Source organism: Spermophilus citellus (genome assembly GCF_964194105.1).
Source record: "Spermophilus citellus genome assembly, chromosome: 16".
Lineage (NCBI taxonomy): Eukaryota > Metazoa > Chordata > Mammalia > Rodentia > Sciuridae > Spermophilus > Spermophilus citellus.
Genome location: NC_138196.1, coordinates 26,785,571 through 26,805,357, shown reverse-complemented (window position 1 = coordinate 26,805,357; position 19,787 = coordinate 26,785,571). Strand labels below are relative to the sequence as shown.

The window sequence follows — 19,787 nt, the reverse complement described above, 5'->3', positions numbered from 1 at the left end:
AGTATTCAGGAAGAAGGAATATCAGAGGCAAAGCTCAGATGCAGAAGTAAGGTAGGATAGAAGAAACTCACCAGGCTGATGCCAAACACCTACACACGCACTTCCAGTGTTCTGTATTTACAAAGTTTCCTTTATGCCTCTTCTTTTCTTTTTTCTTTTTGGTACTAGGACTTGAACTCAGGGCATTTACCACTGAGCACACCCCCAACACCAGCCCTTTCATTTTTTATTTTGAGACAGGGTGTCACTAAGTTGCCAAAGCTGCCCTGAAACTTGTGATCCTACTATCTCAGCCTCCTGAGTTGCTGGGATTATAAGCATGTGCCACCACACCCAGCCTACCTTTGGTTATTGTAATTATCACACCTCAGCCTATTTCCTTTGTGCCTCTTTTGATGTACCCTGAAATTTCCTTCCTTTCTATGGCATAACTCAAGAACCTGCCAGGGCCAAACTGAGATTCCTTCTCTCTAAAAGGGGACCTCCTCAGACCCTTATCCAGTAATGTATGTATGACTGTATATGTAAAGCCCTAGGAAGGTGAAGTGGCTGGAATGCAGTGAATGAAGAGGCATTTAGGACAGGATAAGGTCAAAGCAAAACTGGAAGACTAGATCATATAAGACTCAGTAAGACATGGCATCAATGTATACATGCCACTACCAGAGAGTTTGGAGGGGAATATATCAGACATATTTAAAAAGTATTAGTTCAAATGTTGTACTTAAATAGATAAGAGAAGGGGAAAAGGGAAAGCAGGAAATTACTGTAACAGTGCATGCGAAAGCTGGAGATTTGTACCAGGGAAATGGCACGAATCAACTGATTAGATCCTAAAGACCTCACAAGATTTCCTTACTGTTTAAATGTATTGTGGAGAGTGAGAAAAAGAGTAGAGTTGAATGAAATTCTAAAAATTTTGACCTCAACACCAGAAGGATGAAGCTGTTATTAAATAAGATTTTGGAGATTCTTGGGAAGGGAAGGTCTAGAGTGGTGAGACTATCAAGAAGTCATTCTGAAACAGTTTGAGATACCTATTAGACATCTAAGTAGAAAAATCTTCAGAAGGTAACTATATATCTACATGAGTGTTTGTATGTGTATGTATACCACATACACACAAGTATACACACATATATACATATTCTATAAATATTCTTTGGAATATTATATTTATATTCTATAAAATGTAACAAAAAATAATGATAATACAAAGTGCTGGCATGGAGGCAGAGAAACTGAATCACTCACATATTGCTAATATTAGTCCAAGGCTGTAATATAAACCTGGAGGTTCTCAGGATATAAATAGTATTAAAACTACATGTTGGGCCAGGCATGGTAGGGTGCATGATTATAATCCCTGAGATTCAGGAGACTGAGGCAAAAGGATTTCAAGTTCAAGGCCAACCTTGACAACTTAGCAAGACTCTATTTAAAAACAAAAAAATAGAAAGGGCTGGGAATGTAGCTCAATGGTAGAACAACCCTGGGTTCAATGCCTAGCATGGGGCAGGAGGCATGGGGGATGGGGGGAGACAAGGGCTGGGGAATATAAACTCTGTTAGAGTGCATGCCTAGCCTACAGCAGTCCCTGGTTCAATTCCTAGTAATGCAAAAAGAAAAAGCCCTATCTGTTAGATAAGATGATAAGGAATTTGAGTATAAAAGAATAAGTTCAAGGACTAAGGTTTCAAGCTTGTGAACATTAAAAGGATAAAGAGATGAGAAGGAACAAAGGAGACTAAGGCAAAACCAAGGAAGAACACCAGGATAGTATGCTGTTCTGTGGCAAGAACTGTTTCAAGAAACAGTATAAAGATATTCAACACAAGAAGGACAGCCTTTTCAACAAATGGTCTGGAGCATTATAAGGGAAAACAATGAACCTCAACCTAAACTTCACACCTATATAATTGAACTCAAAATGGATCACAGACCTAAATGTAAAAAATAAAATTATAAAGTTAAGGAAAAACAACTATATAATAAAATCTTTACCATCTATGGCTAGGTGCAGAGCCTAGTCCCTAAGTGAAAAAATTGATAAATTGGATTTCACCAAAATTTTAAATGCTTGCTCTTTTAGACACTGTGAAAATGATGAAAAGATAAGCTAAAACTGGAAGGAAGTATTTGCAAACCACATGGCTAACCAAGGACTCAGATGTAATACATATATAACATAATATCACACACGTATGTTATATGTATATATACACACATATGTTGAGAGCCACAGCTGAAGGGGCCCCAGCAAACTTCCAGCTGCCAGCAAACTTCCAGCTGCTGGCTGATGATTGGCTCTCAGCGGCCCCAGCAACATCTAGCTGATTGGCTCCTCTGTGATGATGTTCATTGGAGATGCTCATTGAGCTGTTTCCCCGCCCTTTCAGACTGCCAGCTGATGATTGGCTCACAGCGGCCCCAGCAACATCTAGCTGATTGGCTCCTCTGCGGTGATACTCATTGGGCTGTTTCCCTTCCCTTTCACACCACAGAGCTGCTCATTGGGGGACTTCTTTGGCTCCGCCCACACGACCCAGCCAATCGGCCTCAAGAGCAGGAGGATTGTGGGACTGGGAGAGGTTTGTGTGTGTAGGTGAGAGGCTTGTGGGAAGCCGGTGGTGGCAGTTGGGCTCTGAGGGTTTTTCCTGAGGAGCTGTTTTGTTTGGCGTGCGTGGTTCTAAAAATAAAGTTAGTTTCTTTTGACAAGTGGCTCCTGAATTGTGCCCAGCCAGACTGCGGCATTTGGTGGCTCGCACGGGGAGCGACTGAGGGTAAGTATACTGCTCGCCCCTGAGGGCAGGGCGAGAGGATGGGTAGCCATTCTAAGTTTCTTTTGTTTTGCTTCATTTTTGTTTTAAGTTGCCTGTCCCTGGAGATGAGTGAGACGGAAGAAAAACCGCTCACATCTGAGGAAAAACTATTTACGTCTGAGGAACAGATAGGGAGAAAGGACGGATGCACATGTCAGGAGGATAGAAAGAATATAATGATTTTGTGTTGTTCCATTTTTATTTCATTCTGTCTCGGTTTTGTTTGGCATCATCTTGTTGGGTTGTATTATAGCAGAAATACGGGATCAGAAATTAGTAAAAAACAAACCGAAAGAGTGTAAAGTAAATTGTTAGAGGAAGGAGGCATCCCAGTAAAATCAAGAGCAGTCAGGGCGTATGTTGATACAATACAAAAATGTAGCCCATGGCTTTTTAAGGAGGAGTTGTTAAATATATCACAATGGAACCATCATGGTGAAGATTTAAAAAGAATAGAAAAGAACAGCCCAGGGACTCTGCCAGTTGGCACATTGCCATTGTGGGCGTTGGTATCTGGTTTGCTTAGTCCAAAGCCTTCAGTTCAGACAATGGTAGAGGAAGGAGAAGACATATTGATTCAAGTAAAAGAGAAGGTCTCTCAAGTTAGTCAGAAAGAGGAAAAGATTCAAGTAAAAGAGAAGGTCTTTCGAGCTAGTCAGACAGAGGAAGGAAGTTTAGAACAGAAAAAGCCATCAGGGGAAAAGTTACAACAGGAGACTGCTACTAACAGCATTCTATCACCAGACGGCATAAGTGTCCAATCAACAGCACCACCTCTACAGGAGACTGCTACTAACAGCATTCTATCACCAGAGGGCATAAGTGTCCAATAAACAGCACCACCTCCATATGCTGGGAGGCTCCCAACCCCCGCAGTTGATAGTTGGGATCCTGAGACAGGATCTCAAGTATTAACATGCCCTGTATTTGAGGTAGGAGGGCAGCGAATTTACCATGCTTTAAATTTCAAAACAGTGAAGCAGCTGAAAGAGGCTGTAACAACCTATGGTCCTCAAGCACCCTTCACTGTAAGCTTGGTCGAATCCATTAACAACTTGAACATGATGCCAGCAGATTGGGCTAATATGTGTAAAGCTGTGCTAAATGGAGGTCAAAACCTGTTATGGAAGGTTGCCAATGAGGAATTTTGCAAGGAGACGGCTAGGCGAAATGCAGCAGCTGGTTATCCTCAGAGAAATCTAGATATGTTGTTAGGAAAGGGACCTTATGAGGATCAGCAGCAACAAATTGCACCTGATCCTGGCGTATACTCACAAATTGCTGCAGAGGCGATTAGGGCATGGAAGACTTTACAAGGACATGGAGGTTTACAAGGTCAATTATCTAAGGTAATACAAGGAGCTAATGAACCTTACGCTGAATTTGTAGATAGGCTTATCCAAACAGCTACCAGAGTTTTGGGGAATACAGAACAAGCAATTCCACTAATAAAACAACTGGCTTATGACCAAGCGAATCATTGGTGCAGAGATATCATTAGACCATGGAAACATGAAGATTTAAACACATATATTAAATTATGTAGAGACATTAATGAACAAGAGCAAGTCGTGGCAGCTGCAGTAAAACAGGCTTTAGATGCCAGAGACATTAATGAACAAGGGCAAATCGTGGCAGCTGCAGTAAAACAGGCTTTAGAAGCCAGTCCAAGAACATGCTACAATTGTGAACAAACAGGACATTTTAAAAGGAATTGCCCCATAGGAGGAGGGTTTAACAAAGCTAGGTATCAAAGGAGTAGAATACCGGGTATTTGCCCACGATGCCGTAGAGGGAGACATTGGGCTAATGAATGCCGTTCTCAAACCACCATAGAGGGTACTCCATTATCAAAAAACGAACAAGGACCAAGTGTTTATCCATGATATCGTGGAGAAAGGCATCGGGCTCCATTGCCAAAAAATGGACAGGGGGGCCCAATGCTCCGGGGCCCAAAACCACAAATATACGGAGCACTGGAGGAACCCAGCAACCCCATCAGGATAGTGCCCAGGACACATTGTCCATTAGATCCCTCATCAGACAAACCAGAGGGAGCGCAGGGTTGGACATCTGCGCCTCCGCCAGATCAGTACTAACTCCAGAGATGGGAGTTCAAATCATTCCCACAGGGGTGAAAGGACCTCTTCCCAAAGAAACAGTAGGCTTATTATTGGGACACAGCTCTTCTACTCTAAAAGGACTTATGATAAGTCCTGGGTAATTGATCCCGATTATGAAGGTAAAATAAAAATTATAACCAGTTCTCCAAAGGGTATATCAGTAATTTCACCAGGAGATAGAATAGCACAGCAACTAATAATACCAAGCCTACATGATAAATTTTCCAGTCGTGCTATAGAAAGAGGTTCCAAGGGATTAGGCTCCACAGGTGTAGATTTGGCTATGCTTTCTTTAAATTTAGATTCTCGCCCCATGTTAAAACTAAATATTCAAGGACATGAAATTTAATGGGCTACTGGATACAGGTGTAGACCTTAGCATCATCTCTCGTCAAGAATAACCAAAACATTGGCCATTACAATAAGCCACTCAAACGCTTCGAGGCCTAGGAGTGGCGACTAATCCCCATAGAAGTGCAATGGTATTAGATTGGAAGGATCCTGAAGGATGTGAAGGAACTATACAGCCACATGTATTGGATCATCTTCCCGTGAATTTATGGGGACGAGATGTCCTAGATCAATTAGGTTTGACATTAACAAATAACATCAATCAAAATGCACCCACTATTATGGCTAGACAAGGTTTTAGGAAAGAAAAAGATTAGAAAAACAAGAACAAGGTATAGTAGAACCAATACAAATAGATCAAGGAACAGACAGACATGGGTTGGATTTTCAGAAAGGTCCACTGAGACAATAAAAATTACTTGGAAATCAGAAAGACCAGTATGGGTTCCTCAGTGGCCCCTGACTAAAGAAAAGATACAAGCAGCCCATGATCTGGTCAAACAACAATTAGTGGAAGGACATATACAACCTTCTGTATCTCCCCATAATACTCCCATTTTTGTCATCAAAAAGAAATCTGGTAAATGGAGATTATTGCAAGACTTAAGAGCCATTAATAATGAGATGGTTATTATGGGACCTGCTCAATCGGGGATTCCTCAATTGTCTGCTTTGCCAAAAACTTGGTATGTTTTAGTTATAGATTTAAAGATTGGTTTTTTTCAATTCCAATTCATCCTGAGGATAGTCCAAGTTTTGAATTTACTATCCCTGCACTGAATCATGAAGGTCCTGATCAGAGAGATGAATGGAAAGTACTCCCTCAAGGGATGGCTAACAGCCCAACTATGTGTCAAATTTATGTTAACAAAGTAATCCAGCCACTTAGAAATCAAAATCCTGAACTACAAATATTTCACTATATGGATGATGTGTTATTGGCACATAAAGACAAAAACACATTGCTAGAATGTTATGCCACACTTACAAACTTATTTAATAAAAATACGAGTAGATCAACTCAAATCACTTAACGACTTTCAAAAGTTATTAGGAGACATAAATTGGATAAGGCCTTATCTAGGTATACCAATAGGAGAGTTGGGAACTTTTTTTTGATATCCTAAAAGGTCCATCAGATCCAAATTCACCCCGAATATTAACGCCTGAAGCAAGAAAGGCATTAAAAATCATTGAAACATATATGGAAAATATGCATTTGGATAGAATTGATATAAGTTTAACTTTATTATTTATTGTACTACCAACAAAAAATATTCCTACAGGAGTATTTTGGCAAGAAGGTCCATTATTATGGATACATTTATCTTATTCTCCTAACACTATTCTTACTAGGTATCCTGAGGCTGTAGGACAATTAATACTCAAAGGAATAAAAGCAGCAAAGGGAGTGTTTGGAATTTCTCCCAATAAAATTATTACTCCATATACTATGAATCAAATTGATGAATCAGCTAATGAGTTACATTCTTGGGCAATAATCATGTGCAAATCTAATGTTTCATTTGATAACCACTTACCATCTAATCCTTTATTGTCTTTTGGTCATTGCATCCTGTAATTTTTCCAAAAATGACAAGAAAAACACCTATTATGAATGCTCCAGATATATTCACTGATGGGTCAAATAATGGTACAGCAGCAATAGTTACACCTGATCAAACTTTTACATTTTTAGTACCCAAACAATCAGCTCAAAAGATAGAGCTTAATGCAGTCTTCCAAGCTTTTGTGATGTTTAAAGATTCTGTATTTAATTTATTTTCTGATAGTCAGTATATAGTTAATGCTATAGTATCCCTTGAAGATGCTGGTAGGATTTCCCCTTCTTCTACTGTTTTCTCTTTGTTTTCCACTATACAAAGTCTAATCTGGGACAGAAAAGATCCATTCTTTATAGGACATATCAGGGCACATACAGGATTGCCTGGAGCCCTTAGTTTGGGCAATGATTTAGCAGATAAAACTACACATGACATACATATTTTCTCTACACTAGAAGAAGCTATAAATTTTCATAAAAGGTTCCATGTCAATGCTAATACTTTACAAAGCGTTTTAAAATAACTAAGGAACAAGCTAGACAAATAATAAAACAATGTCAAAATTGTGTGACCTTTTTACCACAAGTTAATCTTGGAATCAATCCTAGAGGATTGATACCTAACCATATTTGGCAGATGGACGTCACACACTTGCCAGAATTTGGAAAATTAAAATATTTGCATGTTACAGTTGATACTTCTTCTGGATTTTTGATGGGCTCCCTTCATGCTGGAGAAAAAAACTAAAGATGTTATAGCTCATTGCTTACAAAATTTTGCCACTGTGGGCGTTCCAAAACAGTTAAAAACAGATAATGCCCCTGGTTATACTTCATCATTTGGCATTACTCACATAACAGGAATCCCATACAATCCACAGGGACAAGGCATAGTTGAAAGAGCTCATCAAACTATTAAAATGTACTTATTAAAGCAAAAAGACGGAATTGGGAAGGGGTATATATTCCCCAAAGATAAACTTAAAATAACCCTTTTTACTCTAAACTTTTTAAATTTGGATTCATCAGGACTTCGTGCTGCGGAAAGGCATATGTGTCCAAAAAATGTGCATAAGCCCAAGGTACTTTGGAAGGATATTCTAACAGGACAATGGAAAGGTCCTGACCCAGTGATTTTCTGGAGTCGGGGGTCTGTTTGTGTGTTTCCACAGGAAGAACAGCAGCCGATTTGGATTCCGGAGAGATTAACTAAAGTCCTGTGCCGGCTGATGCACATACATATATACATATATATTTATTTATTTTTAAAACTCCTAATACTTGACAGAAAAAAAAATTTAAACACAATCCAATTAAATCAGGTATTTCTTCAAAGAGGCAACTTAAACAAAAATCTCAAAATCATTCACCATTAGACAAATACAAATTTAAAATACAAGATATCATTCCATATCTATCAAAATGGCTAAAATTTAAAAAATAGTGTTAACACCAAAGGGTGGCAAGGATGAGAAGAAACTGCATCTCTCATGCACTGCTGGTGGAAAGTGAAAATGGTACAGCCACTCTGGAAAACAGTAAGGCAGTTCCTTAAAAAAATGTGCACTTACCAAAGGACCCAGCAACTACTCTGCGGGCATTTACCCCAGAAAAATAAAAACTCATGTTCATTGGTTGTTTAACCACTGGCTTAATGAAGGACCTTTAAGGTACACACAAATATTCATAGTAAATTTATTCATAATAGCCCAAAACTGAAAAATAACCCAAAAGTTCTTTAATATAGGTAAATGGTCGGACAAAATTTGATATGTCCATACTATGGAATACTGTGTAGTCATAAATAGGAACAAACTTTTGAAATATATGATAATAATTTGGATAGATATCAAGAGAATGAGAAAAAAATTGCAAAATGCAATAAACTGTGATTCCATTTATACAACATTTTTCAAAAAACAAGATTAGAGAATAATTAGCAGGAACTGAAGTTTGGGGTGAAGAGGACTGTGGGTGTAGTTATAAAGGACAGTACCAGGAAGCCTTCTGGGAACGAAACAATTCTATATCTTGATTGCAATGGTAGTAACTCAAAATCTATTTGAGAAAAAATGGTGTACAATACTCCACACATACATACACAAATGAGAACTTACAAAAATAATGAAATATGAATAAACTCTGGTATTATATAGTGTCATACTCCTAGTTTTGATATTATATTACAGTCATGCAAGCAATTACTGGGGAAATTGGGTGAAAGGTACACAGGATCTCCTTACATATTTTTGTTTTACAACTTCCTGTGATCTTTAGGTTTTCAAAATAGAAAATAAGGTCAATACTGTGTTTTCAAGCCATTCATGTAACACATGCCCTTCATGTAGAACACTCATGTAAAAAAATTGAAAAAAATTGTGGTTTTCTACAATTTTCTATTAAAGGGAATAAAGTGGAATTCCAGTTCTAAAAGCTTTTCCTTTTTAAAAATATTTTTTAGTTGTTAATGGATCTTTACTTATTTATATGCAGTGCTGAGAATCAAACCCTGTGCCTCATACATGTTAGGCAAGTGCTCTACCAGTGAGCCACGACTCCAGCCCCTTAAAAGTTTATTTTAAAAAATACCATTACAATACTTGAATTTCCAGATTTCTAATGTGATACAAGAGAAACATCACTGAGAAGCATGGTAATCTAACCATGTTTCTTTCTAAAGCAACAGTCTACAACTATGGCCTATAGGACAATATAGCCCACAACCTGGTTTTGCCCACAAGTGAAGAATATACTGTAGTTCTACATTTTTAAAAGGGTATTTAAAACAAGAGAGAAAGAGAGCAACATGTGACAAACACATACATACTACTCCTATTATCTGCAGTGTGGCTGTCTGTGGTTTCAGTTACCCATGGTCCAAAAATATTAAATGGAAAATTCCAGAATTAAATAATTTGTAAGTTTTAAATTATATACCATTCTGAGCAATGTGATAAAATCATTCCAATCAGCTCCATTTTCCCTAGGAAGTGAATTGTCCAGTACATCGATACTGTATATGCTATTGCTGGTTTGTCATTTAGTAGCTATCTTGGTTATGAGACCAACAGTCAAGATATGGCAATACTTGCAATGGAGTTTTACTCAGCCATAAAGAGGAATGAAATAATGGCATTTGCCAGAAAACAGATGGAAAGGAGAAAAAAATCATGCTAAGTGAAATAAGCCAGACTCAGAATATCAAAGGTCAAATGTTTTCTCATATGCAAAAACTAAAACAAAATCAGGGAAAGAAGGCAGTTGGGGAGGGGATCAGATATCACAAAGACCTAGGGAATACCAATGGAGTTAAGAGAATAAGATGGAGGGAGAAAGGGAAGGAAGAAGATAAATGGGATGAATCTAACAAAATCATGTTATATTCATATATCAATATACCAAAGAGAATTTCACATTTATGTATATATAGAAGAAAGGAAATTTAATAGAGTAGAAGAGAGAAAATCAGGGAAGGAGGAGGATTGGAAAAGAAGGGGATGAAGCTTGAAATTGAATTCCTTGCATGTATGATTTTGTCAAAATGAACATAATTACTATGTATTATTATGATGCTTTAATAAAAAATTAAAAATAAAAATTATATGGCAGTGCTTATATTCAAATACCACTTATATTACTTAGTTACTGCTCCAGAAAGCAAGAGTACTAGTACTGGCAATTTTATTACAGAATACTGTTATAATTATTCTCTTTTACTATTAGTTATGTTTGTTAATCTCCTACTGTGCCTAACTTATAAATATATAGGGTTCAGTATTATATGCTGCTTCAGGTACTATACCACTGGGGCTCTTGGAACATATACCCTATCAATAAGGGGGGACTACTGTAACTATTATCTGATTCTTTCAGAAAAGGTTTGCCAAGCCTTATTCTATGATATTTCTCCATATATTATAGACCAACCTTATAAAGAAGCCAAGGTTAGAATTTTTTAAAACCTTTCCCCTGATTACATCATCTGTTTGCCCTTTGATAAAGAAGTCTTCAGCCTTTTGGCCATTCCCCAGATCTGAAAGCTCCACTTGGTGAAAATGTCATTAAAAAACATTAGACTTGGCAAAGCTTACCATTGGGAGTGTTGCCTTTAGAGAGCTCAACATCCTGAATGAACTTCTAAAATCATGCCCCCACTCAGAAACACAATGAGCCTCATCCACAGCAATAAGTGTGATACCTACAAAACAAAAAAACAAAAATGAGAAAAATAAAAGTTCAAAAAGAAAAAAAAAAATTCATCTAAATCAACATCGTTTTTTTCACTTAAGACTATATAAATATTACCCAAAAAAACCCAAAATAACCCAAATCAAAATATTTGTTTCATACTATTAGAAAAAGGAGAAGGAAAGAAATATGGATAAAAGGCATCAGGATAGGGCTGGGGCAGTAGTTCAGCACAGAGCGCTTGCTTTGCACGCGTAAGGCACTGGGTTCGATCCTTAGCACCACATAAAAGTAGACAAATAAAATAAAGGTATTGTCCATTTACAACTACAAAAAAAAATTTTAAAGGCATTAGGATAAAAAAAAAGAAAAAGTATGCATTAATTCAAATACCATATTTATTAAATTTCACCTTTTATTGTTATTCCTTGGAAAAATGAATGACTTAAACTATCACTTATGAACCATCTCACAACAATGTTTTTTAAAAGTGGCCTGTTCTATTTTTCTGTGGCAACACCTTAAATCTTATCTCATGGATTAGCTTTCAAAAGAAACAGAAAGAGTATATTTCCACTGAGATTAAGTGCATCAGTATCCAAAATTGATCACATATCATATTGCAGAAAGTTTCTCTAATACGTCGTAGAAGACAAGACGAAATTCACATTGTCTAATGTAAAAGGGTATGGGAAGAACTAAATCTCATTACATACAAAGCAGGTAAGAAAAAATATAATTTGGTTCCCCCCGCCTCCCAGCATTCTCTCTACTCTTCCCACACTACAGACATACACTAAAACAGAGTTGATAGTGTGTAGTATTACATGTCACTGCAAAACCATCCAATAAAATGTCTTCAGACATTTCAAAGTAATGACTAATATTGGTTTTGCCCTCAATTTCCAAGTTAAAGACAAAGTTAACTTCCCTTTATGGGAGTACTAATAATGTTCTGCCAGGGTGGCGATTAAAAATATGTGCTGTGGAATCAGACTGCATAGATGTAAAATGTGGATCCACCACTTACCATGTGTATTTCCTTGAACAAGTTACTCAAGTTTTCCAAGTCTTGGTTTCCTTATGAATAAACTGTGGATAGTAATAGTACCTAACATTTCTTATAACTCTAAAGATTAAATAAAATCATTAACATAAAAGGCTAAAATAGGGCCTGATGCAAAAAAAAAAAAAGAGTTTAATAAAAAACCTATTGTTATTTTAGTTATTATATGGTCAATTTAATCTAAATCCTTTTCTAGGAATAAAAAGTGAAATATTAACAAGAAACACTGATCTCAAAGAGTTCACAATTCTAAAAAAGAAAATGGACATAAAAATAAACAATGACAATTCGTTGAGATTGTACTAGCTATGATAATCTGAACAGAGCATGAAAGAAAAAGAAAGCAAATAAGCAAAGTAGGTTGATTAGCAAATTCTTTGGTTACCAATTGAACATAACTTGCCTATATTCATATATAAATACACCACCAGTGAAACTCAACATCATCTACAACCACAAGAATGGGATCCTAATTAGAATAAGTTATACTCTGTTGAGAGCCACAGCCAAAGGGGCCCCAGCAAACTTCCAGCTGCCGGCCCCAGCAACATCTAGCTGATTGGCTCCTCTGCGGTGATGTTCATTGGGCTGTTTTCCTGACCTTCAGACTGCCAGCTGATGATTGGTTCACAGCAGCCCCAGCAACATCTAGCTGATTGGCTCCTCTGCGGTGATGTTCATTGGGCTGTTTCCCTGCCCTTCAGACTGCCAGCTGATGATTGGCTCACAGCGGCCCCAGCAACATCTAGCTGATTGGCTCCTCCACGGAGCTGCTCATTGGGGGACTTCTTTGGCTCCGCCCACACGACCCAGCCAATCGGCCTCAAGAACAGGAGGATTGTGGGAGGTAGTGAGGGTTGTGTGGGGGTGAGAGGCATGGGGGAAGCCGGTGGTGGCAGTTGGGCTCTGAGGGGTTTTCCCTGAGGAGCTGTTTTGTTTGGCGTTTGTAGTTCTAAAAATAAAGTTAGTTTCCTTTGACAAGTGGCTCCTGAATTGTGCCCAGCCAGACTGCGGCAATACTCCATGTATGCATAATGTCAAAGTATACCATCATGCGTATCTAAAAATAATAAATAATTTTAAAAAAATAAAAAAGAGTGGGCATGGTGGCTCACACCTGTAATCCCAGCAGCTCCAGAGGCTGAGGCAGGAGGATAACAAGTTCAAAGACAGCCTCAGCAATGGCATGGTGCTAAGCAACTCAGTGAGACTCTGTCTCTAAATAAAATACAAAACAGGGATGGGGATATGGCTCAGTGGTTGAGTGCCCCTAAGTTCAATCCCTGGTGCCAAAAAAAAAAAAAAAAAAATGCAAAAAAATTCTCTGGTTACTGACTGGGAAATTTTCAGTGTTACCACTATACTTATTTTGGCTTTAGAAACTAAATCAACCAGACTTTAAATAGGTTAAAACAAAGACGATGTCCTCCTGTATTTTAAAAGTTTTAGTTGCAGTATTCATAAAGTAGCTTATAGTGGATTTGAACCTTGTACATTACAATCAGTTTAGGCAAACTTTATCAACATACACTTTATTTTATTTTTGATGTTTTTTGGTGCCAAGGATTGAACCCAGGGATGCTTAACTACATCCCCAACTGTTTTATACTTTACTTAGAGACAGGGTCTCACTAAGTTGCTATGGCTAGCTTTGAACTCACAATCCTTCTGCCTTGGCCTCCTGAGTCACTGGGACTACAGGCATGAACCACCACACGCAGCTAAAATACACTTTAAATGTACAAGTTCAAGTGTCTTGCCAGGTCCTAGACATATTTCATTTTGGCATACTGGCCTTTTAAACCTTATTTCCAAAGTTAAAAGACAATTTACAAGTATGGTTGGTAAGGATTCTCCACACACAAGCATACTTTCTATTTGTTATAAATTTAGACTACTTAAATAATTTAACATTTATCTAAAACTGATAAATCTGATTAGCTAAATGTCAGATTACTGTATATATAACACACTGAGTATGTTCTTTATTGCAAGCATTTCACAATTTACTACAAACAAAAGCCAAAGGAAAATATTTCAAAAAAAACTCATTTAATTTGTCCCTTTTAATTCAACACTGAGTCACTCAAAAAAACCATTTTCATCCTTCATAAGCAAAATGTTCTATGCTCTACTCTAATGAATGAGGGTTCATAATTTATACATTACAAAAACTAGGAATTTCAACTCAATTAAATAAATATTTACTTAAATAATTAAACTATTAATACATTGTAACAGTATCACAGATATAAAACAAATATTAAAGTGGAACAAAAATATCCAGACCACGATGGACACAGATACTAACTTCTGCAATAAAACCAAGAAACATATTAAGTAGCTAAGCTTAACCCAAAGTGAAATATTAACAAGAAATTTCATACAACCTAAAATGAGATATTTCAAATACACATTAAAGGCAAAAATAGAATATACCAAAAAGGGAGCTTAACAGATGATGGGTATACTCTTTGATAATATATTTAACTCAAATATTAATATCTATTCTCATTCTTGGTTTTATCACATACTAAAAGATACAACTTTGTTTTCATTATATTGCTAGAAAACTGTTACTTTCCCTATATGTGATATTAACTGACAGTTGGGATATTATAAACCTAACCTATTTGGAATTATTTCAATAAATAATTATTCAAATAGATCATACAATCTGGAAAAACTTTAGTTCAATTGAAAATTTGAAATATAATCATTTGCAATAGAAGCCATGATACAACTCACAGGTGGATGAGCCTCATCATCAAAAAAACAACAAATTTTATTTATTTTTAGTTTATTTATGTTTGTTTATTTGTTTGGGTACTGTGGCTTTAACTCAGGAGCTCTTTACTACTAAGCTATATCCCAGACTTTCTTTTTTTTTTTTTTTTAATTTTGAGACAAGGCCTCTCTAAGTTGCATAGGGCCTCGATAAGTTGTTGAGGTTGGCCTTGAACTTGCTTGCAATCCTTCTGCTTCAGTCTCCTGAGCCCCTGGGATTTACAGACATGCATCAGGCAAAAACAATTTTTTAAATATTTTTTAATCTGCAGATGGACACAATTCTTTTATTCTATTTATTTATTTTTATGTGGTGCTAAAGATTGAAACCCAGTGCCTCACACTTGCTAAGCAAGCACTTTACCAATAAGACACAACTGCAGCCTCCAAAAGTTTTAAGTATAAAACAAAAAACGGTGGGATTCCAACATAGCGGCAGATGCAGAGAGATCAAGTCTCTGACCTCTTCAGCTGTGCGGGCATAGGGAGTCGTAAACAATCTAAGTTCTGTTTGCTCAGGATCACTAGGCAATGCTGAGCTGACGTGGATCTGGGGTGAACAGTCTGGTCCTCTCTGAACACACACTGAGCCCGGATAGGCTGAATTCAAGCTCCCGTTCGCCTGCTTCCCGCAGACAAACAGCTGGGACTCAGCACTAATCCATCCAGCTGAAACAACTGGTCAACCCTTCTGATCCTACAGAGGTAAATGCCAACCGAGCCTTCATAGGTAGTGGCCACAGGTTTGAAATGAGGCTTGGGAGAGACAGTAAGGACCCACCCGTTGCATTGGTCACCGGGCAAAGGGAAACGAACTGTCGCCATTTGCAAGAGATACCACCATGGCAGAGAACTAACGTCACCAGACTGTGGCGGAGGAGATAACTTCATTGAAACCTGCGGCTACAGGTGTGTAATTCCCTAGCCTTCCCTCTCCACACATCGGGGAAACCTTAGGGGCCCCTCCCAGCTCTCCCGTAAGGGACCCTCCCAGCTCTCCCATGAGAGCAATAGCCAGACCGAGGGAATCAGACGTGGCGCGGGACCCGCGGCACGGAACTCCCGGCTACCGCTCCCACCAGTGCTGACAACAGAGGTCTCTTGCACCAGCTACCGGGGGCATGGCTACCGGAGGGCAAGTAAAATTCACTGAGGATTCTCAGCCCCAAGCTCTACAAACTTAGGGTCTTAGGAAATGGCAAACTGGGACAGTGTGCCCAGTGGTTCATGAAAACAGGGCTCCCGGGAGCAGCAGACCTGGCGTGTAGCCAGTATTGTGGTGAGCGGCACCCGTGAGAGGGGCCTGGCTAAAGGAAAAGTGGGGAAGTGACTAGACACAAGAGGAGGCCCTAGGCACTCAGGATTGGAGACTCGCCCAGTCTGGGAGGAGGAGCTGCTGCAGTGATTGGTTCGCGCGTATTGACAGGAGAAACTTGGCCTGGTGGACACAGCGCCACCTACTGGAAGAGAAGTTAATCAAACACTAAGACTGCATGTATTAGGGGTTTTTTTTGTCTTTTTTTTTTTAATTTGGGTTTTTTCTTTCATTTTCATTATTCTTTCTTGTTGTTTTTTAAATTTTTTTTTACAATTTATTTTAAATTTTTTTTCTTCTCATTTTAATTTTAATTTTTCTTATTATTTTTTTTTTAATTTTTTTTTCTTTTTTTTATTTCCTATTTTTTTCTTCTTTTGTCTTTTCATTACTTTTCAATTTTCTTATTCGCCCTTCCTTGAATTCTACCTGCTTACTCTCATTCTCTTTAGTGACTTCTTCCCTTCCCTTCCCTTCTAACACCTTTCCTCCCAAGCATCAAATAAATTTATAAGAGTAAACAGTAACTCAGCAATCAAACAGAACAACAAGTAACATGAGCAGCTTGAATAAGCAAGGGAGAAAAGGAGTACAAACAATGAAGGACAGCCTAAATATTCAGGAGGACCTAGAGTCATCAGAAAAATGGTCATATAAAGAACCCAAGGAACACCTTAGACAGATGGAATGGAACCTTAAAGAGGATACAAGACAGCAAATTCAAGCAGCGGAAAGAACACATTGAGAATGAATTACATAAACAGATAAAAGAAGAAGTTAAGTATCTTTATCAGGAGATAGAGATTATAAAAAATAATCAAACAATAATTCTAGAAACGAAGGAAACGATAAACCAAATTAAAAACTCAATTGAGAGTATCACTAACAGAGTGGAGCAAGTAGAAGCCAGAACGTCAGATAATGAAGACAAAATATATCATCTTGAAAAGAGTCTAGCCAACTCAGAAAGGCTGGTAAAAAATCACAAGAAAAACATCCAAGAGATATGGGATAACATAAAAAAACCAAACTTACGAGTCATCGGGATAGAAGAAGGTACAGAGATTCAAACCAAGGGAATGAGTAACCTGCTGAATGAAATAATTACAGAAAACTTTCCAGAAATAAAAAAGGAAACAGATATACAAATTGAAGATGCATACAGGACACCGAGCACACAAAATCACAGTAGACCAACGCCAAGACACATTGTTATGAAGATATCCAATATACAGAACAAAGAGAAAATATTAAAAGCTACAAGAGAAAGGAGGCAGATTACATTCAGGGGTAAACCAATAAGCTTAACAATAGATTTTTCATCACAGACGCTGAAAGCGAGAAGGTCATGGAACAATGTATTTCAAACACTGAAAGACAATGGATGCCAACCAAGTATTCTGTATCCAGCAAAATTAAGCTTCAGGTATGACAACAAAATAAACATCTTTCATGATAAACAAAAGTTAAAAGAATTTGTAGACAGAAAACCAGCACTGCAAAGCATTTTGAGCAAAACACTACACGAAGAAGAAATGAAAAACAATAACCAAAACCATCAGTGGGAAGTGCCTCGGAAAAGACAGAGGGCAAGGGGAAAGATAATCATGGAGAAACAAACTAAATTTTTTTTAAAAAAAGGATAAATAATCAAACATACATGGAAGTACAAACCATATATCAATAGTAACTCTAAATGTTAATGGCTTAAACTCTCCAATAAAGCGACATAGGCTGGTATCATGGATTAAAAAAATAAATCCAACAATATGCTGCCTCCAGGAGACACATCTGATTGGAAAAGATCATCTCGATAGACGCAGAAAAAGCATTTGACAAAGTACAGCATCCCTTTATGTTCAAAACATTAGAAAAACTAGGGATAACAGGAACTTACCTCGACATTGTAAAAGCTATCTATGCTAAGCCTCAGGCTAGCATCATTCTGAATGGACAAAAGTTGAAGGCATTCCCTCTAAAATCTGGAACAAGACAGGGATGCCCTCTCTCACCACTTCTATTTAATTTAGTCCTTGAAATACTAGCCAGAGCAATTAGACAGACAAAAGAAATTAAAGGCATAAAAATAGGAAAAGAAGAACTTAAATTATCACTATTTGCGGACGACATGATTCTATACCTAGAAGACCCAAAAGGGTCTACAAAGAAACTATTAGAACTAATAAATGAATTCAGCAAAGTGGCAGGATATAAAATCAACACGCATAAATCAAAGGCATTCCTGTATATCAGCGACAAAACTTCTGAAATGGAAATGAGGAAAAACACTCCATTCACAATATCCTCAAAAAAAAAAAAATGCTTGGGAATCAACCTAACAAAAGAGGTGAAAGATTTATACAATGAAAATTACAGAACCCTAAAGAGAGAAGTAGAAGAAGATCTTAGAAGATGGAAAAAATATACCCTGTTCATGGATAGGCAGAACTAACATTATCAAAATGGCGATATTACCAAAAGTTCTCTATAGGTTTAATGCAATGCCAATCAAAATCCCAAAGGCATTTCTTGTAGAAATTGACAAAGCAATCATGAAATTCATATGGAAAAATAAAAGACCCAGAATAGCAAAAGCAATTCTAAGCAGGAAGTGTGAATCAGGCGGTATAGCGATACCAGATTTCAAACTATATTACAGAGCAATAGTGACAAAAACAGCATGGTACTGGTACCAAAACAGGCAGATGGATCAATGGTATAGAATAGAGGACACAGAGACTAATCCACAAAGTTACAACTATCTTATATTTGATAAAGGGGCTAAAAGGAAGCAATGGAGGAAGGATAGCATCTTCAACAAATGGTGTTGGGAAAACTGGAAATCCATATGCAACAAAATGAAACTGAATCCCTTTCTCTTGCCATGCACAAAAGATAACTCAAAATGGATCAAGGAGCTTGATATCAAATCAGAGACTCTGCGTCTGATAGAAGAAAAAGTTGGCTCAGATCTACATATAGTGGGGTCAGGCTCCAAATTCCTTAATAGGACGCCCATAGCCCAAGAGTTAATAACAAGAATAAACAAATGAGACTTACTTAAACTAAAAAGTTTTTTCTCAGCAAGAGAAACAATAAAAGAGGTAAATAGAGAGCCTACATCATGGGAACAAATTTTTACCCCTCACACCTCAGATAGAGCCCTAATATCCAGAATGTACAAAGAACTCAAAAAATTAAACAATAAGATAACAAACAACCCAATCAACAAATGGGCCAAAGACCTGAACAGACACTTCTCAGAGGAGGACATACAATCAATCAACAAGTACATGAAAAAATGCTCACCATCTCTAGCAATCAGAGAAATGCAAATCAAAACCACCCTAAGATACCATCTCACTCCAGTAAGATTGGCAGCCATTATGAAGTCAAACAATAAGTGTTGGTGGGGATGTGGGGAAAAGGGTACACTTGTACAATGCTGGTGGGACTGCAAAATGGTGAGGCCAATTTGGAAAGCAGTATGGAGATTCCTGGGAAAGCTGGGAATGGATCCACCATTTGACCCAGCTATCGCCCTTCTCAGACTATTCCCTGAGGACCTTAA

General features: G+C 37.6%; 1 protein-coding gene across 1 annotated transcript in view; it reads right to left on the bottom strand.

Annotated features, from left to right (window-relative positions):
• Nucleotides 1-19,787, bottom strand: part of WRN (WRN RecQ like helicase) — a 170,722-nt gene that overhangs the window by 89,073 nt on the left and 61,862 nt on the right. Inside the window, exon 17 of the mRNA XM_081268993.1 lies at nt 10,952-11,058. Coding sequence (XP_081125119.1) covers nt 10,952-11,058 — 107 coding nt within the window. The remainder of the gene's footprint in view (nt 1-10,951; nt 11,059-19,787) is intronic.